The sequence below is a fragment of the Lagenorhynchus albirostris genome, chromosome 6 (assembly GCF_949774975.1).
Source record: "Lagenorhynchus albirostris chromosome 6, mLagAlb1.1, whole genome shotgun sequence".
In the NCBI taxonomy this organism is placed as follows: domain Eukaryota; kingdom Metazoa; phylum Chordata; class Mammalia; order Artiodactyla; family Delphinidae; genus Lagenorhynchus; species Lagenorhynchus albirostris.
The window spans coordinates 58,306,590-58,327,733 of NC_083100.1; the positions used below are offsets into that span (position 1 = coordinate 58,306,590).

Below are 21,144 nucleotides of genomic sequence, written 5' to 3' on the forward strand. Positions count from 1 at the left end.
CAGAACGATAGGAAACAGTAGAACTTTAGAACTAAGGATGTTAGAGTCTCCCTAGCTCAATTCCTTTTCTTTAGTATGATGGATGAACAAATACATACCTTCATTATCTCCTTCCTTTTCTTGCCCTATCAGTAATCCAGTCCCATCAGTTCTCCTTTTGTAATGTCTCTCAAGCCTCTTTCATTCTTTTCATTACCACCACCCCAGAGTACATCTTTATTTCCTCGTGGCTTGGTTTTTCCCAAAGTCATGTTTTTCCTGCTTTCAGTCTTTCAGCTAATCCTGGGAAAGCTTCCAGATTGCATATCCGAAAATAGTGTGATCACTAAGACATGTTTTCATGAAAAAAGAATTTGATGGTTTTACTGTGGTCAGAGGATAGGTCCAAACTGTAAGGCTAACCTAAGGAACTTCCTAGAGGTTCACCCTAACTTACCTTTCCAGGTCTATCTTCCAGTATTCCGCTAAAAGTCAAAGCTGAATAAATATTTATTTAATTGAATTAATCTCCATACTTTCTAAACACAAATCCTTTTAGCTTTGAGATATAATCAGGAGATTAAAAAAAAATAGCATCCAGGTTCAAGGGAAACAGGGAAGCTGTTAAAACTTAAGAATATAGAGAACAAGGGTGAAGTGAGGAGAACAGGAGCAGAATTCATGTTCTATATATTCAGTTCCTGCTCTGTAAGTTTTCCACCAATACAGTTTCCGCTCAGTACACTGAGGGGATATGGATGTCGTTCCCCCGACAATAGAAAACACAAGCAGTCAGGGTCTGGATGCTTATTCTAAACCAAGCACAGGGCTAAAGCGTTACAGACATTTTAGTCTCTGATTTAGGAAGGTCAAGGTCACACTGCCTTGAGAAAGGTGAAAGGCAGGAGTCTGACCCACGATTAAAGACCTTGCTTTAAACTGTGCTATAAAAACGACTAGGCTAATCAAGAGAGGACTTGACAGACCACACGAGGCTGGGGTTAGACGGAAAGGCAAGAGGCTTCTACACCTGAATTTACGGAGAGGAAAACGAAACAGCAGAGCCCTCACGGCGGCCGCCATTTTGCGGGAGCCGAACGGCCGGAAGTCCCGCCGCCGGCGTCTAGCGGCTGGGAAGCTCGCAGCCTGCGGCTGGAGGCTGGCGTAGCGGAGGACCTTGGGTCTCCGCGTCTCAGCGGTCGGGGGCGGAGCCAGGGGCGGGGCCGGGGCCGCGCGGCGTTGAGTCTCGCGGCGGGAGGCGGAGCCTGAAGGCGGGGCCTTGGACGGCGCGGCTCTGTGGTTCCCCCGGCCGGGGGCGGGGCCAGGAGGCGGGGCGGTGGCTCAGGGAGGAGCTGACCCGGTCCCAGTTTATGAGCGCCTCACTTTTTCGGATTGTGAATGAGCCGCTATAGCGGGCAGCTGGCAGCCGGCAGCTCTCGGCTAGGAGGGCTGGGGTGGGAGGTGACGGTGATTTCCTCACTGCTTGGCCCACCTCGAACATCGACTCCCTTCTCCCGCGGCCCCGGGATGCAGCCGTAGCAGGTGAGATGGGCCCCCGGGGCGCCGACCTGCGCGGTCCCGGCTCGGCTTTGCGGGCCCTTGGTGACCCCGCTCTCGCCCCTCGAGTCTGAGCAGGTGGGCAGCGCCCAGGCCCGCAATTCGCTGCCTGCGCCTGCCCGCCTCTGCCCCGTAGCGCCGGCCTTTAGGACGTGCGGGGCCACCCGGGAAGACTTACGTAGGGGAAGGGGCGGCTTGTCCCCTTTGGTGACAGAGCTGCCATCCCTCAGTTTGAGGAGCACATCATTGTACGTGCGTCCACCCTACCATTCTCAGACTCTTCCCTTTATTCCGGGGGGGTGGCCTCAGTGAATGCCATCGTGGGAGCTTCTGCCCAGGTACCTGGAGCGTTCCGCCAAATTTTCTCCCTTAGCCCTTTTTGGAGCATTTCACTTACCGTGCTTTGTGACTGCCATGCCCTGGGGAAGCTGAGCGACCAACTTTGTATCCCAGGCACAGAACCCAGGCTGCCTTTACACTTCCACTGCTGCCTGCCCAGGCATTGGGTGGCAGCTGTTCTTTAGGCGGCCTATTTGGTTACGGATTCTCTACATCCTTATCTTAGAGGGCCAAAGTCTGTCCCTGCCGACAAGAGAAGAGGCAGTGCTCAGCACTCCCTCCCCCTCTGGGTCTTTAGGGAAGACGTTTGGTCCCCTGCAAGTAGGTGGGAGTGGGTGGATGGTGTGACTCCTGGTGTTGAAGGGTGCTTGAATAGGACCACACTGTATTATGCTTTTCCCACCGGCTAAATGTTATTGGGTGTTTGAGAAATAGCTTGAGAGTTTAAAGCTTTCTCTTTGAAACCCGTCAGAACCCTCCTCTCCATTTTCACTTAATAGCAGTTGTTTACAATGTTAGTGGTTCCTCCATGTTATCTAAACCAAATATGAGTGGCCAGAAGTGGCTGGTGTATAGCATTTCTCTGCTCCCGCCCCAGTGAGTGGTCTTTTACTGTGACAAGGCAACTTTTTTTTTTTTTTTTGCGGTACGCGGGCCTCTCACAGCTGTGGCCAATCCCGTTGTGGAGCACAGGCTCCAGACGCGCAGGCTCAGCGGCCATGACTCACGGGCCCAGCCGCTCCGCGGCATTGTGGGATCTTCCCAGACCGGCCACGAACCCGTGTACCCTGCATCGGCAGGCGGACTCTCAACCACTGCGCCACGAGGGAAGCCCGCTCCTATTTATTTTAAAAGAATGCTTTAAGAAGTATATTCTCGGGGCCTCCCTGGTGGCGCGGTGGTTATGAATCCACCTGCCAATGCAGGGGACACAGGTTCGAGCCTTGGTCCGGGAAGATCTACATGCCGCGGAGCAACTAAGCCCGTGCGCCACAACTACTGAGCCTGCGCTCTAGAGCCCACGAGCCACAACTACTGAAGTCCTCGCGCCTAGAGCCCCTGCTCCTCAACAGGAGAAGCCACCACAAGGAGAAGCCCGTGCACCGCAACGAAGAGTAGCCCCCGCTCGCCGAAACCAGAGAAAGCCCGCGTGCAGCAACGTAGCTAAAATAAAATAAATAAATTTATTTTAAAAAAAGAAGTATATTCTCTTCCTGTTGGAAAAAAATTTAAGATGAGATAAAACTTCGTATTTGTAAGTCCTTTTTGGTTATTTTGACTCCCCCTCAATTAGCAGATATTGCTTTTAAAATATCAAGGAACATTAAAAGAAGCTTCATGGGAAGGGGAAGATTACTTTCCAAAGTTTTTCTCTTAATTTTTGACTAACTGAAAGTTAAACCTGGGCCTTGCTACAGCTATTTGACCATCACCTTGAGGGAAATAAAGAGCTCTCCCTTCCCTGCTAACAACTAAGATCAAACTAAATTAAACTGAACTCCTTAATTGTTTGGTATAAAATGAAAACAACCTTACAACCCATCCCATCCCTCTGTTTTAGTTGGAGGCTCTTTAATACCAAGTATGTTTGAAGAACTGCATAGAACAGTGAATTATATTTAATTTACTACCATTCTTCTTATTATTAGGACACACAACTCCTAATAGCAACTGCTACCACTTCTTGAAGGCCTACTTTGTGATAAGCTGTGTATAAAAGCTCCAATCCTGGGGCTTCCCTGGTGGCGCAGTGGTTGAGAGTCCACCTGCCGATGCAGGGGACGTGGGTTCGTGCCCCGGTCCGGGAAGATCCCACGTGCCGCGGAGCGGCTGGGCCCGTGAGCCATGGCTGCTGAGCCTGTGCGTCCGGAGCCTGTGCTCCACAACGGGAGAGGCCATGGCAGTGAGAGGCCTGCGTACCGCAAAAAAAAAAAAAGCTCCAATCCTCACAGTAGCCCTCTAAGGAAGTTTTTACTCTCATTTTACAGTTGAAGAAGCTATGGTGCAGAGAGGCTGAGTTACCCGAAGAGTTGATAAGTGATAGGCCCCAAATTGGGTTCAGGCCATTTGACTCTTTTCACTGAACAACTGCAAGTTTAGTTAAAACTGTTGGTTTAAAAATTATTGGAATACATTGATATGCAAGTGTGGTACAAATAAGGGGTAGGGAGCAGTGTAAGTTATAATGCTCCAGGCAAAGAAATATAGGGAACTTTTAAAAAATAACAGAAGACTGGAGTAGTTTATCACCTTAATCTTTAGCACTGCCTTTTCAAGTCCACATCTCTCAGGGGCTCCAAATGTTGAACACCTTTGTTCACTTGTTTACCAGCTCCTTACTTCAATTATGGGTACCTATACCAATCAGTAGCCTTTTCAGGATATAATTTGATGCTTATTTGGTAAACTTCAAGTATGTGAGTATTACAGGTTTTGTGTATATTGACCACTCCTATCTAATCCTAGGAGGAAAATATTTGTCCTGATCCAGATTAAATGTAATGTTTTTAAATGGTTCAGTTTATACCAGGGTAGCACAGAGAAAATTATCTCATCCACACCCCCAGTTGTATCAGTTGTTGGTCTTTGGCCTGCCATCTGAGTCCTTAATGTGATGTGGGTGTTTGAGAACTTAACCTGGGCATTATACATTTCAGGAAGCATAAGCTTTTTTACTTTCTACCTTATATAAGGCTACTTTAGATGGTTAACCCAGAATAATCACTTAGGAATTGGCAATTGTCACTATGTCAATTTCAAGTTACTAATAAAAGCTGGTTAGTTGCAGAGTTGTTCAAACCTAATGTTCATTGTGTCCCTGGCAGCAAGAGGAAAGTCTGGTAAGTATTGTCATATTAACGTAAAGTTTTCCTTGCTTCATTTTCTGAACATCTTTAGAACATTTTACAAGACATTTTGTGTTCTTTAACATTTTATGAACAGCTTTGGAACATTTCAGAACACATTTGGTGGTCTTGGTGAAAAACTTAGAATACTTAACATTCAGGAAAAAACAAAAAAAACAAAATTCTGTCCATGAAGTAGATAGTTCCTAAGAAAGAACATTGATCCACTAAAGGGTGAAAGGTTTATTTAAGAGCAGGTAATTATTTTAGTCTCCTAAATCTCCTGTGTGCTCCAGGCACAGTGCTAGGCATTAGGGACACAAAAGTGAGCAAAAACATGCATAGTCCCTGCTTCTATGGCACTTAAAGTCTAGTCAAGGAGACAGACATAAATCACACAGTCACTCTAATACATAGTATAATTATAAACTGAGAAGAGTGGCCTAAAGTTAAGGAACATGATTCTATTTGAGAAAGACTCCTGGCCTGGCTATGGTGTTAGAGGAGCCTTACCTGATACAACGACTCCTGAATTGATTTGGATATGATTCGGAGGATGGGTAGTTGTTATGTGGGTGGGCAGGGAAGAGAATATTTTAGTGTGAACTGCATGGGCAAAGCCCCTGTGGCACAAAGACTATGGGGAATTCAAGACAGCCAATATATGTCTGGCTGGCGTAAAAGGAACTAAGAGTAGGCTGGTGGGATGCCATCATTTTTTCTTTCATTCTCTCTCTTATATGCCACCAGAAGTTATATTTAACTTTTGTTAAGTGATTTATTTGTGCCAGATGTGTTTGTAAGGACTTGATATTGAATAATATCAAGTTCCTATGAGGTACGTACTATTATTGCCATTTCACAGATGAGGAAATGAGGTACAGAAAAGTAAGTTACTGGTTCAAAGTTGATCAGTGATATTCTGTTTTACTCTTCTTCCTATCCTATAGTCAAGTCCTTCCGCGGGCTGGAAAGGACCTTCCTGTCCATTGTGACTCTTAGATGTAGCCCTGAGAACTTCTGAAATTTCTGGAAAATTTGGCTGCAGGTGGACATTCAGTAGACTCTGTGGGTGCCCTGCTCTTATCCACTAGGCAGAGCTTGACTGTGGAGCACTGGAGAGGACCACAGGGCATCATATTACAGCTGTAAAATCTGTGGATCTTATTTTACTCATATCTGATACTGGATATCGGAAAGCAACATAAATATTTTGAGCTGACCCACCTTTGAGAGTCAAGAGGCTGTTGTTAGCAGACACTTCCACCCATTTTATTTTTCATTGTATTTTTCTCTGATGGTTGTTGAAAAAAGTTTGTATATTTATTTGGCCATTTAATAAATCTATGTTTGCCAGTATATCCTTTCAACTAGAATTCTTCTCATTGATTTCACACTGAATCTTTCTTCTTTCTTTCCAGAGATCAGGTTGCAGTTGGAGGGTGAAAGAAAATGAATTCTTTTTCTGATATACCTGCCAAGAACTTGACCATTGCTGTCAATATGACCAAGACTTTGTCCTCACCGGTAACACATGGATTTAATTCCACTAATGACCCACCTTCAATGTCAATAACAAGGCTTTTTCCAGCCTTACTAGAATGCTTTGGCATAGTCCTTTGTGGCTACATAGCAGGAAGGGCCAATGTTATAACATCAACACAGGCAAAAGGACTGGGAAATTTTGTCTCCAGGTTTGCACTTCCAGCTTTATTATTCAAAAACATGGTTGTACTTAATTTTTCCAATGTGGATTGGTCATTTCTATATAGTATCTTAATTGCCAAAGCTGCTGTATTTTTCATTGTATGTGTATTAACCTTACTGGTTGCCAGTCCCGATAGTCGATTTGGCAAAGCTGGACTATTCCCTATTTTTGCTACACAAAGTAACGACTTTGCATTGGGATATCCTATAGGTAAGTTACTTTTTATTTTTTAAGTTTTAAAAAATTTCAGGTCTTTTAGAAGGTAACAAAATGTAAGGCTTTAATTTGAATCTTTTAACTAAGCATTTGTTAGTGATTTATACTTATTCTTATATCTAAGAAATCTTTCATATTTTTTTCTTAAATATGTCTTAAGTTAGATGAATTATATTTTTTCAGAGTTTGAGGCACCTTCAAACATCTACCTAAAATAAATGGGCATATCCAAATAAATTTTGTGAGTCATCTTTCTAATAGTATTTTTTTCTTCTCAATAATCACATATGAAAGAAATATAATTTCCAGAAGAGATCAGATTCTGATTTAAATTATGTAAAAAGCATAGGCATACACCTGTTTAAAAACTGTCATTATTAAACGTTAGCAGTGGAAATTTATGAGTGACTTTTTCCCTTCCTTATTTTTCTTTCCATCTAGAATGTATATTATTTTACATTAATGCTTGTTATTGAGTTTTTTATTCAAAATATCAGTGTACTTTGATCGAAGTTAATTTCTTGTTTAAGGACAAAATGAGGACTTTTCCTACCTTTCCAACTTTTCCTTCTTTAACTTTCCAACCCTTTAAGCAGCCTAATTTTATGTTTCTATGTGTATATGTTTTCCTGATGAAATAGTAAACATACTAGTTGGGGATGTTGAGATATCTTAGAAATATATTCTATTTTCCAGAACTCTCTGCCACCAAGAAAATGTATACTTAGTAACTACTTGTTTTTTAATGTTTTTTTATTGTGGTAAAAGTCACATAATATAAAACATACTATTTTAACCATACTTAAGTGTACAGTTCAGTGTCACTAAGTACATTCACATTGTGCAACTCTCACCACCATCCATCTCCCAAATTTTTCACTTTCCTAAACTGAAACTCTGTCCCCTTTAAACACTAACTCCCCATTCCCCCTCCCTACTCTCCCGCAAGCCCCCAGCCCCTGGCATCTACCAGCGTACTTTCTATGAATTTTTATTATTTTTAAAGTTTATGTTTTGCTTTGATCATGTATCATAATGTAGGGATCTGAATATTATGGATATAGTCATTCATTTATTCCTTCATTCATTCATAGGGACCTGTTAGTACCAGTGACTGTGCCGGCTGCTGGGAATACAATTGTGAACAAAGTTCTTGTACATACTGAATTTACATTTTAATGGGAAAATAAAATAAAAACAAAAATAATATCAGGTAATGACAAGGGCCATAAAAACAAAGTAGTGTTATTTTACAAGGAGATGGCATTTGAGGTGGGGAGCAGGGTCAGTGAAGGCCTCTCTGGTGATATAACTTCTGAGCAGAGACTGAATGAAACTTAATGAAATGGACAATTGAAATCTGCCATTAACTTGCAAATTTCTTATCTTTTAACTACCCACTCCCCCCAGAAAATTATTACGCCTCTGGCACGAAAAGGATTCTAGTGGACTATACTTTTCATCATTCTCTTCCTCCATATTGCTTACCAGAAATAGAAATATACCTAAGAAATTATGTAACTATGAATAGGAGGTTTATGAGAGAGGAAAAACCAGGCTCTTAGATAACTGAGCTGTGAATAGTCAGAAAGTAGATAGGTGTTCCTTTAAGGTTAATCAATTTTAAAATTAAAGGATGAGCCAAGCATTTAAATAAAGACTTTGGAAATAAAAGAGCAAGGAGTTAATGTGTTGTCCCTCTCTTCAGGAGCATTAATAATGTACATTTGCCAAGGTATTGATGGTATAAGGACCTTAGAAGTGGCTAAGTATCATAGTGTTAAATATTTAATAAATAGTGCTATATCTTAATTTGGACATGAGCTGTAAGTTTCATGCTGTCATAGAGTAGTAAGCCCATAACTAAATAGAACTAACATTTGTAACTTTATAAGTGTATTTTCTTATATACTTATCTCATTTGAGGTAGGGCAGGTATTATTATCCTCGTTTTCAAATAAGAAGGCAGACTTACAGAGATTTAATTGTCTTACCCCAGGTCACACAGCTAACAGGTGACTGAGACCCAAACCTAGATTTAAATCCTGGGCATTCTCTTATGCCACACAGTTATATAACATGCCCATTTGATCATCAGAAGACCCAGCTAGCCCTTATAATACATTATTTTCACAGAGAATCAAAGTTTTTCATAATCTTTACATTATTCAAAAATATTCATAAAATGAGTAGCAGTGGAAAAAGACCTGTTAGATGAGTTTATCCATTTTCATATTAAGGCAGAATCTCCAAATAAAAAATACAGTCAGCCATTTTCATTGCTGCTTTTCTCATGTCCCACATTAAATCTGGTAATAATCATGTTCCCAGCAGTGTGCTAGCCCAGTTCCCCTGATGATTATGCTTGCAGATTTTGAGTTGTAATTGTTTGTTTGTTTTTAAATCACAGATAATGTAAGAGCTCTTGTGACATTAGGTTGTAGACAATAACTTTACCAGAAACCAACAGTATACACAGAAGTGCTTTTTCATATATCTGCAGATTGGAAGCTGTGGTACAGAACTAGGGCCATGTATCTGCTCCAATGAGTTTATTTATTACTGCTGTTCATAGCCATCTGCCTTCTGGCTATGCTCAGGTTGAACAGAGAAGATTACGTCTCTAGAGAGAAGACCATTCTTTCTGTTTGTTATGTGGCCTCTCCCAAGAATTCCTACTCTCTAGTTCACAGATAAGCATGGTAGCTTAAAGGAAATGTCCTTTTTATGACTGCATTTGTTCTACAACTTTGGTCCAATTTACAGGTGACTCAGAAGAGATAAGTTAGTGATTAAAGAAAAAGGACAGTCTTTGTTTACTTTTCCTCTATACTATAATTATAATGGTCTATGAAATTGCATTAAAATGATTTATCTATACTCAAGTGACATAATGCTACATTGCATTATTGCAGACTAAAAAAATAGCAGTATTCGGGCTTCTCACTGTTGTGGCCTCTCCCGCGCAGGCTCAGTGGCCATGGCTCATGGGCCCAGCCACTCCGCAGCATGTGGGATCCTCCCGGACCAGGGCACGAACCCGCGTCCCCTGCATCGGCAGGCAGACTCTCAACCACTGCGCCACCAGGGAAACTCATGCTTGCTAGTTTTAAAAACAATTCTTTTCAGAGGTACTTTAAGAAATCCGAGTATGAGAAGAAACCAAGACTCCACTGAGGTGAAATGTGGATTTTAGCAAATTAGAATGGTTCCCTGCCTCTGTCATTAAAAGATACAATAGGGCATAGTTAAGTGCTATAATTCATTCTTAAACAATGCTGATAGCATAAGCACCCTGACTAATCATAATTATGCTCTAGTGCTTGAGCTGTAAACAGAAAGGAAATGAAGCATTTAACTGTATGCCATTAAATAATAGAATAGTCTTGTCTGGGTCTTTGTGTTATTTGCTAGGGATTGAAACCCTGCAGTAATCAAAATAGGAACCACAGTGGGTGGCTAATTTTGTCTCTTAGTTCTTCAAAGCTATATAATAATTCCTCAGAGTGGGATTCTCCCCTCCCCCCAAGAGCCTTATTTATAAGTATTAATTAGAACTTAATAGTTGATACAGTGATTATAAATCTAATTTGTTAATATGGGTCACCACTTTCAATTATTTTTCAGATTTGAAAAACTATACTCAGATTGATAACAAAAGAATAGTGCTGCGGGGGAGGGAGGGTGGTGGGATGAACTGGGAGATTGGGATTGACATATATACAGTAATATGTATAAAATAGATAACTAATAAGAACGTGCTGTATAAAAAATACATAAATTAAATTTTGAAAATAGTGCTGCCTATTTATAAAGATGGAATGTTAAGTAATTATGCAAATGAATGGCATAATGAACTGAAATTCCTATATGAACCCTATTCTAGTAATTAAACAAGTATTTATTCCCAACTTTTTGCTTTCCCACTAGACTATACTTCTTTTGCCTTTGTATACCTGTTCAACTGACTTAAAATACCCCAGTAGTAGCCTGCTTTATAAATATTCAGAAGATGAAAAAAGAAAAAAAATTGGATATAAAAAGAAATGGGTTCATGGATAACAATTAGTTATAAATTGCTATGTTACAAAACACATTTTTAGTCTATGTTACAAAACACATTTTTAGTCTGTCTGAAACCTTTGACATTCATTGATGTGTTAATTCCATTCAGCAAGTATTTTCAGATTTTGCTTAGCACTCAGCTGGGACTGGGGGTTATAAAATGATACCTTCAAGGAACTTAGAATTTGTTAAGATGGCACTGATACAAAAAGTTCACAAAGTACCAGAGCCATCCAGGGAAGGAGAGATCCATGTTGTAGACTGAAGACTCGGTGGAAGAAGTGGTACCTGAGACAGGCCTTAAATAGTAGGCAAGATTTGGATAAGAAATGAGATTTCAAGAAGTTGGGGGATGATGAAGTTGGGGAATGATGATCAGCATGTAGAACTAGAAATTATGAACCTGGTGTTTATCCAGCATTACAGTGATATAAACTGGCTGATAGAGGCTTTGCACTAAGGTATAGTGAGAGGTGAGCTGGATAAATAAGGAACAAATTGTGGCGACTAGATTGTGAATGTCAAAAGAAAGATTTTGTATGTGGTCTTGTGGGCAGGGAGAGCTGTGGGAAAATCTTAATTTTTCAAAGTTAAGATTTAGGTGATATTGTTGGTAGCAAGTAAAATGGATAAAGGGGATGGTCAAGAAAAACCAGAAGAGTATATGTTGGTAAACAGAGTAGGTAACCCACTTTTGAGATTTTTGACTAGTGGGAGTAGCAGGAATCAAGATTCCAAGTAGGAATCAAATACAAAAGATCATGCAAAAGAAGAAAGGACTTGGTGATTGGCTAGGCCTAAATATAGACTTTTGTTCAAATTTGCATTGAGCATTTAAAACAACCCAAAGTCCATTATGTAATGGTGATTAAGTGCTACTATACCAGGAAAGTACATTTCTGGTAAAAAGCATTAACTTAAGAAGCTTTGTGTGCTGTAAGTTGTCAAAGGAAATACCTTATGCATTTTACTTTGGCTACTCGGGAAAATTCTTAGGCTCAGACTGAAAACACAAGGCTTTTCTAAAATATACTCTCTATTTTAAAAATTGAGGGGTGGGTATAGACACCTTTCTCTTTGAGCTAAAATATCTAGTCAGAAGAAGTGTAGCTAACTAGAAATAGTTACCAAAAGTGCTGCTTTTTTTTTTTTTTTACTTAAAGTATGAAACCTTTTGAAACATGAAAGAGAACCACAGAGTTATAGAGCTATATATCTAATTTGGAAATCAGTGGAAAGAATTGGTGAAATTTTATGTAATCAAATATATTTTGTTTAACATTTCAAAGATATTAGAGACCTCTGTATGTGCTTAGTTGAAAAAAAGGGAATTGAATCTTATAAAAAGTGGCTTTTAGCTAATGAGAACAAGGCATTCTAAAGGTTATATAATCTAGTTTCATAACTAATGGGACATGTGCTTGACATTAATTGAACTTATGTATCCTGAGTAAGCAAACAAATATATTTTCCTACCTGTGTCACTTTATCTTAATGTAAATTGAGAAACCTAATCTTTTTCATTTTTTCACATGATTGCCTCTCTTGTGAAGCAAGTGATTGTGAGTGATTGTGGCTGTTCTTATTTTATCTGTCTTTCTCAACTTGAAATCATTTATGAATCAGGCTTTGCATATATTAGGTTGAATAATTTCAGAATTCATTGCCAAAAATGTGCCTTGAGACCAATTTGATGCTGCAAGGCTCTAAGTTGCCCTGATCAAGCCAAGACCAGGCCACCAACCCTCACATGAACCAAGAAACTGCTAGAAGTCTGATCCAACCCATCCCCTTCCAAGGAGACTCATCTCATGCAATGGTTAGGTTCTAAAGTCATCATATACAGTTGAACCTTTGAAAAATCCCTCAAATCACCCACCAGATACAGCACACATACTTTGTGTATATTGTACCATTTCTCATAAGTCTAATAGCCAGATTCTTCTGCAGGCATTGCTCTTCTTCAATGAACAAGTAATTAGTTTGCACTTGGGAACATGTTTTATGAAAAAGAAAAATGAAGCCTATGTTTTCCTAAGAAAGTGTAGTTGAATTTGCATTAAATGTGCATTAACGTGAATTTACTGTCTTCTCCTCCCAAACATTTCTTAGATCCACCTTTCCATCTCTAATTCTTCAGCATCTTCACTGGTCTTCCTTCCTGAAGGCATTCATTCCTCTCCAATGGAGGCTGCTCATTTTCTCATCGCCTGCATACCATGTGAGCAGTGGGTAGGCAGGATTGGCATCCTCATAGCCACTGTGTACCACTGCTAGGCCATTATTCTCTCTCTTCTGTAAAAACTGCTTCTTTGAGGTTCCTGCTGCCTGGCTAAACTGCTCATCCTCGTTGCTGTCATCTGCTGACCTCACGCGTCATTCCTCCTCATTCATTGAAGACCAATATCTGGCCCACTGTCATCTTCTCTACTCCCAAGTTTTGCTTGTTATCTTGTTTAACTTTAGCATCCATGTGAAGTAGCCACCGAATTCTCTGCTCTCTCAGTTCCTTGACCTCCTCACCTCCAATGATGTTTTCCTGTACTCCACTTCAGCCACCAACTCCCATGGCCACATCCTGGACCCAGTCATCTGGGAAATATTAAATCCAATAGCTCAATATCTGACTTACTGTGAACTAAACTTCCAGCTACGCCTACTTCTTGAACTTCACAGGGACCTCCAGTCTCTAACCGCTCTGCTATCTATCTGTTAGCCATCTCCCATCTTCACTTCTTTTCCTATATAGCTTGGACTCCATCACCTCAGTGCTCTTTTTTTAAAAAACATTTTTAAAATAAATTTATTTAATTTTATTTATTTTTGGCTGTGTTGGGTCTTCATTGCTGCACACGGGCTTTCTCCAGTTGCTGCGAGTGGGGACTCCTCTTTGTTGCAATGCACAGGCTTCTTATTGCGGTGGCCTATCTTGTGGAGCACGGGCTCTAGGTGCGCAGGCTTCAGTAGTTGTGGCACGTGGGCTCGGTAGTTGTGGCTCACGGGCTCTAGAGTGCAGGCTCAGTAGTTGTGGCACATGGGCTTAGTTGCTCCACAGCATGTGGGCTCTTCCTGGACCAGGGCTCGAACCTGTGTCCCCTGCATTGGCAGGCGGATTCTCAACCACTGTGCCAGCAGTGAAGTCCCTCAGTGCTCACTTTTTAGTCTGTTATCTCCTCCTCTCTCCTGCGTTCTCTGTGCTCTGATTTCTGCCTCACCACTCCAATGAAACTTCTCTCTCAAGAGAACCAACAACCACCTTATTGCTATGACTACTTAAACATTTTGTTAGTAGATTTTTACTTTGAATTGTTTTAAGAATTCTACAATTCTGCCCCTTTATTGAGACTAGTCTTAGCCTCTAAGTAGTAACAATTAGTGAGTTTTACTAAAAATACTTTTTAAAAGTTGATTATCATTTTATAAGCTAAATGTCATTTAATATAGTGGGGTTTTTTTCCTTTTCAGCTTTACTACTAAAACATACTTTTCCAAAACTAGGGTAATGAGGTCATTCTATACTATTTAGGTTAATTTACAATATGCTATAATTAAGCATGGAAAACATTATATTCATAATTTATTAATATATATCTGTGGTAACCATTTAAAAATCAATTTTAATTTGTATTTTGCAGTTGAAGCTTTATATCAAACGACATACCCAGAGTATCTCCAGTACATTTACTTAGTGGCGCCAATATCTCTTATGATGTTAAACCCTATAGGGTTTATCTTCTGTGAAATGCAGAGATGGAAAGACACTCCAAATGCTTCTCAAAACAAAGTGAAAATTGTGGGACTTGGACTTCTGCATGTGTTACAGAACCCAATAGTATTTATGGTTTTCATTGGCATTGCTTTCAATTTTATTCTTGATCAAAAAGTGCCCGTATATATGGAAAATTTTCTTGATGGACTTGCGAATTCTTTTTCTGGATCAGCTCTATTTTATCTTGGTCTTACAATGGTAGGAAAAATAAAGAAACTGAAGAAGTCAGCATTTGTTGTACTAATTCTTCTCATCACAGCTAAACTGTAAGTTTCACTTATTTAACTTGGGGATTTGTACTTTGTGAAAGCCTTATTTAGCCCGTTCGTTGGGATATGTCTCTATTTTCTCCATTAAATAGTTTGATAGTAGTAATCCCTCCTAATTGAGTAGTTACAATTTAAAGGAAAATGTGATGTTGGTATATTGTGGAAAGTCATTTCCATGTAGGTTACTCTTTACATTTTACTGTCAGAGGATAAAGACTATTGGTTTACCTTCAGCTTTTTTTTTTTTTTTTTTTTTTGCGGTACGCGGGCCTCTCACTGTTGTGGCCTCTCCCATTGCGGAGCTCCGGACGCGCAGGCTCAGCGGCCATGGCTCACGGGCCCAGCCGCTCCACGGCATGTGGGATCCTCCCGGACCGGGGCACGAACCCGTGTCCCCTGCATCCATCGGCAGGCAGACTCTCAACCACTGTGCCACCAGGGAAGCCCTCCTTTCAGCTTTTATATAATTTTACTTAATATCCTCCAGTGTCCTAGTTTGATCATATTTTTAAAGGAATTTTGTAGGATTTCTGAGTTTTCTAAATTTATTAAAATCCTATTGGCCATGATGAAAACAATAATTTTGAGGGAAATATTCTAAAATTCTGAGGGTGGCTGAATATAGGTAAGTCAGTAGGAATGATTATTATTAACCATCTGATCCTAGCCTGTAAATGAAAAGTTCTTAGCTCCTTAGTTGATAGTTCCTTCAGCCTCCTTAGCTCTTTAGACGTGGAGTTATACTTCCTGGTAAAGGTGACATAATTTTACTACAAGATTATCCCAAGGCACTTGGGGCATATTTAACTATTGAATTTAGCTCTTGTATAGGCAATTAAATTCATGAGACCAGTGCAATATGAAATAGTATCTATATTTTCAAAATAATAAAAATGAATATAAATTCTGAAGATTATTAATAGTGGTGTTATGCTCTTGGAAATAAAGTATTATTTAGTTTAATTTTTGGCTGCACTGCATGGCATGTAGAATCTTAGTTCCCCGACCAGGGATTGAATCCACGCCCCCTGCAGTGGAAGTGTGGAGTCTTAACCACTGGACCACCAGGGAAGTCCCTTATTTAGTTTTTCACAGCAATAAATATGGTTCTAACAATAATAGTAATACCAACCATTACTTATAAGTATTTAAATATTCTCATTTTAAAAATCTTTTTTCTGGTTCTTTGATCCCTATTACATAATTTCTTCTTCTTTTAATTAAAAAAAAAAAACACATAAGAGTAGTTCTTTACTCCATCTGAGAGCATGTCTGTAGGTGCTGCTGTGACAATATTAACCTTGGTTTTGTTCTTTCTAAAGGAAAGCTCCATTAACTTGCTACTGTTGATATGGTCTTTCTATGGAATCCTGGAGGATTTGTTTAATAATTAACTCTTCACCAGATCTGGATTTCATTAGTTTTCTGCTCTACCTCAGTTATTTCAGTTCCCTTTGCTAAACGTTTTTTCTTTATTAAGATAAAGAGCTAATTGTAAGATACCTGTTTCTCTACTGGTTTTTGAAATCTAACTGAGTAGCATTGTTATCGTTACCTGAACCATTTAAACCTCTAATCATAATAAAGGTCCACTTTTTATTTTTCCAAGAATGAGTTTAGTAATTTTCTTGAAAAAGTTTACTCAGATTGTCAGTCTTCTTTTTGTCTTTTAACATTTCAATGAACTAATAGGGAAAGCAAGAAACAGCAGTTATAATTACAACTTTTACAGATTTTTTGCAAGAAAATTATTCATAGAACAAAAAAAATTAGTTTTTTTCCTCCTAATTCCTGATGTTTGAAGTATTTCTAGAATATTGTTTTACTTTAAGTAGCTCCAAGTTGAATTTTTTATTCTTTCAATAAAATGATACCTTCCGGGCAGGAGAAGAATAACCTAATGCCAAGTTCACTAGAGCAATTTACTATTTGGGGACCATCATACTTTGATACCAAGCAAATGATGCCTTTCTTGTTTCTTCAGCCTGGTGCTGCCACTTCTGTGCCGAGAAATGGTGGAACTCTTGGACAAGGGCAACAGTGTAGTGAACCATGCAAGTGTATCGAATTATGCATTTTTGTATGGTGTCTTTCCTGTAGCTCCAGGAGTGGCTATCTTTGCAACACAGTTCAACATGGAAGTAGAGATTGTATGTATATATTACTTTCTAAGTTTGATTGTTTGGTTAGTAGAAAAATGAATTTTTAAAACACAGAAATCTACATTCTTTTATGAGAATTTGATATCTGTAAATTGCCTCATTATAAATAAAGAGACATTGTGTAACATCGTGTAACAAGTGAGTTATTTAATCTGGGGTCTTTATTCAGCCATGACTTTTTTCAGTAGTCTTTTTTAGTTTCAAGTATTTTAATGCTGTAATTTTAGTTAAGCCTAAAGGTTATTTACAGAAGGGTAACTTTCAAAATTTGAGGGGAAAAAATCTGATTTATTCATTGATAATCCAACCACCAGATGCAAAATACCACATAATCAACTGCAATAAATAGCTAAATCAGTTAACATCGATTAGTGTCTAAGCATACTATACATGTTATCTACAGCATTAGAGCAGATGTTTTTGAAATATAACATGAAGGAACTAAATTGTTGACCAAAGCTTAGTTCCATTATTTAATCGGTAGAATGTTTGCATGGTAATTTTTCTCTTTTTGAAATTGCTTTTATTGCCCTATATTTTATGAAATAGTATGGAAGGAAACTGGTCATCCGTTTAAGTAGATCATTGATATGGTTTACTTTCTAGAATCTAGGAGATAAACATCAGATGTGGGATTTCTAGCATTGTTATATGCAAATATAAATTGAGCATAGACTGGAAGAGAAGCCAAGGGAACTTAACTGTGTTTTCTTTTAAGAACTCTAAGAAAAGGGGAATATGATATTAGATAACATACTGGATTCTGTGATGTCTCTTTACTGACTCCTGCTTTTATTTTAGAATGCCTTAATGTGCTGTGGCTAAAGTTTACAAGAATTGTTTAAGTGAGTCTCTGACTCTTCCTCAATTTGACTTCATTTTTTGCAGATAACCTCAGGGATGGTAATAAGCACATTTGTGTCTGCGCCAATCATGTACGTCTCTGCCTGGTTATTGACTTTTCCCACCATGGACCCGAAGCCATTGGCATATGCCATCCAGAATGTTAGTTTTGATATAAGTATTATCAGTCTGGTCTCCTTGGTAAGTATGTTTCAGTGTAAAAATGAATGAGAATCACAGAATGAATTTGAGAATAGCTTGGTAACAGAAAGTTAGGGAGTAAAAATATAATTTCTTATGCAATACAGAAAGCTAAAGCCTACCCATAAAATATAGTATCAGCCTTCTGAGTTTTGTCTTTCCAGTTGGGAGTTAGAGTTATATAACAGACAAGCCATGAGATTTAGTCATACTTGGATTTGACTCCTGGCCCTGTGACAAACTAGCTGTTATTTCTCTGTGGAGTTACCTAAGCCTCTCTAAGCTTCAATTTTCTCAACTATAAAATACAGATAATAATTTAACGTATTTCCATGGTTTGTTTTAAGGATTACATGAGACAATATATGTAAAAGGCATTCTGAAAATGGTGAATTGCTATATAAATACTAGCTATTGTAGAATCATGTTGTAGGAAGGGATCTTTGGGATTAAGACCAAACATCCATTTAATGTTAATGAAACTTTTGGATATATCTAGCTCAAATTAAATACTTATACACTTGGCAACTAGAGTATCTTGTAGATTGAGTTGCCTGTTGAATTCAAACAGTATTCTGGCTGAAAATAAAAAGACAACTTTTGCTGTTAAAGGAAAGGAGATAAGGATGAATATGTATACTGGCAACAAATAAATGTGTGATTAATGTAATTTTTAAGAAATTTTGCTTCTGTTACATTTTCTTAAAAATGATGCCCGTTGATAAGAGGGCAGTTTCGTAGGGGAAGAGACAATATAAATTTTGATTGACAATGAGGTGAGAAGAAAGAAGGAAATCAAACCAGCATACGTAGCTGACTACTGGGTATCCTTTTAAATATAAAGAATGCAGGAAAATTAATCTTAAGGTGGATGACATGTGTTGTTTGAAGTAAGACAGCCTGGAATGTAGATACCTCACGAGCCAATGTGGTGGAATCAAAAAGGGAAAATTCAAGATAGTAACTGTGTCTCCCACTAAAGCGCCTTTCCTGAAGAGTTGTCTGTGAGCCTGTGTCCCACCCCAGCCACCAAAGGTAGGGATAGTTGGAACGTGGCCCTCCCTGTTCAAGGACTAGTTCTTAAAGACTCTGTCATTTTTGGAGTTAATTTACCATAGGATCTTCCATGCTTTCTATTTTACTTTACTTTTACTATTAGTTTACCTTAATGCCCTTTTGGGAGCTACACAAGTTAAAGTAAATAAAATATTGCAATTCCTTTTTGAACCAGGATAAGAGAATTCTTTAAAGAGGCTAATAAGTAATTAGTAAAGTAATTATAAAATAAAAGTTAGTAATTAATAAGTGATTATAAAGATTAAGAAACCTGAGTAACTTTTGAACCTCTGTGTTTAAGATCTGGTCTTTGGCTATTCTCCTTTTGAGCAAGAAGTATAAACAGCTTCCTCATATGCTTACAACTAATTTACTCATCGCTCAGGTTAGTAAACCTACAGATAATTAAAGCTGTGTTTTTCTCATTGGTTATATTACTATAGAGGAAAAAATCACTTTGTTGGGTTTTTCCAGGTATAAAGTCAAAAGTATTTTTTTACCAAATACAATCAATTACAATTTGGTTACAACTAATTTATGCCGAATTTATTAAATACTGCAGTGTGTCTTAAACTATACAAAGTTGAGGCTAATACAGTTGGCCCTCCATATCCATGGGTTCCATATCCTCAGATTCAACAAAAATGGATCGAAAATATTCAGAAAAAAATTCCGGAAAGTTCCAAAAAGCAAAACTTGAATTTGCCATATGCCGACAGCTATTTACATAGCATTAACAGTGTATTTGGTATTATAAGTAATCTGGAGATGATTTAAAGTATACAGGAATATATGCATAGGTTATAAGCAAATACTACAGAATTTTATATAAGGAACTTGAGCATCCTTGGATTTTGGTATCTGTTGGGGGGGCGAGGAGGTGTCCTAGAACCAATCCTCCATGGATACAGAAAGACAACTGTAATGACATTTAGTGATAATTTTGCATTTTTTAATAGAAATAATTGAATGATTACAACTTAAACTCTCTCATAATCTTACTTTTCTAGTTAAATCTTTGCATGTCTCAAATCATAAAGGAAAGAAGTTTACATTTTCTATGTAAACCTTTTCTAAATATAAGGTTAGTATTTAGAATGTTGTCATTATCTACTTCAATTAAATAGAAGGCTTGTTAAAGGCTCGGTATAAAAAGTTTTTTAATCATAAAACTCGAAGTTTTAGTATAACTAGAATGAAATAGTTAATTACTCAGTAATAATTTTAAGTGAATAATTATAGTTGCTGTGAATAAAACTCATGAGTATGAGTCATATGAGTATGACTGACTGTTTTTTAATAATTTTTTCTTCAGTCTGTTGTCTGTGCTGGAATGATGATATGGCATTTTGTTAAAGAAAAAAATTTTGTTGGACAAATTCTGGTGTTTGTTTTATTGTACAGCTCCCTCTACAGCACCTACCTGTGGACAGGTAAGTTGGATCATGAAGAGATATTTAGGTCCCCCTCTCCTCCATCACTTGAGGCCTCAGTTTCTAGTTATCTAGTTGAAGTCTAGTAGTACAGGATTAGGACATTCACTTGGGCAGTTACACCCACTAACATAGACAGTCTGCAAAGCTGAGTTCTCTTCCCCAGTCACTCTGTTTCTGCCTGGGCTCAGGTGGTTTCCAGTCACGTGTCCTTTTTCTTCAGGGTCTTGGGTTCTAGGCCACAGTCAGCACAGCTTCCCTTTGGAGCCATCAAGGGGGAAAGGCACTAGAAGCAGGTAGGGAAAGGAAAGAATGGGCAGAGAGGGATGGGGCATGTGAGGTGTGTCGCAGAGCTCGCTATTAGAATCCAACTGAACTGAATGAAAAATTCTGGCTCTGCCTTAAGCCAATGACTTAACTTTTGCGGTCTCAGTTTTCTTATCTGTAAGCCTGGATCATCACACCTTACAGAGTTATTTTGAGAATCAAATGAAATATGGATGTTTATGCCTGGTACATGGTAGGCACTCAACAAATGTAACTATATTATTAAATAGAGGGAAGAGCAGTAATATGAGAACGAGAAAAACAAGTGAGCAAAAGGGTATGGAAAGAGAAGAATACCCAGGAAGAAAAACTATTTTTCATTTCAACTGGCCCCATAAAGGATATTCAAAATGTTTTAGCACATTGCTCTTTTG

The 21,144-nt window shown here is 38.7% G+C and overlaps 1 protein-coding gene across 2 annotated transcripts in view; it reads left to right on the plus strand.

The window, feature by feature from the left end:
- Positions 1-1,365: 1,365 nt before the first annotated feature.
- Positions 1,366-21,144, plus strand: part of GPR155 (G protein-coupled receptor 155) — a 42,766-nt gene continuing 22,987 nt past the window's right edge. For both annotated transcript variants that reach the window (XM_060151425.1, XM_060151426.1), the window contains exons 1-7: positions 1,366-1,521; positions 6,143-6,639; positions 14,346-14,745; positions 16,733-16,898; positions 17,799-17,954; positions 19,312-19,395; positions 20,326-20,443. In XM_060151425.1, the coding sequence (XP_060007408.1) occupies positions 6,174-6,639; positions 14,346-14,745; positions 16,733-16,898; positions 17,799-17,954; positions 19,312-19,395; positions 20,326-20,443 (1,390 nt within the window). In that variant the 5' untranslated portion in view covers positions 1,366-1,521; positions 6,143-6,173. The remainder of the gene's footprint in view (positions 1,522-6,142; positions 6,640-14,345; positions 14,746-16,732; positions 16,899-17,798; positions 17,955-19,311; positions 19,396-20,325; positions 20,444-21,144) is intronic.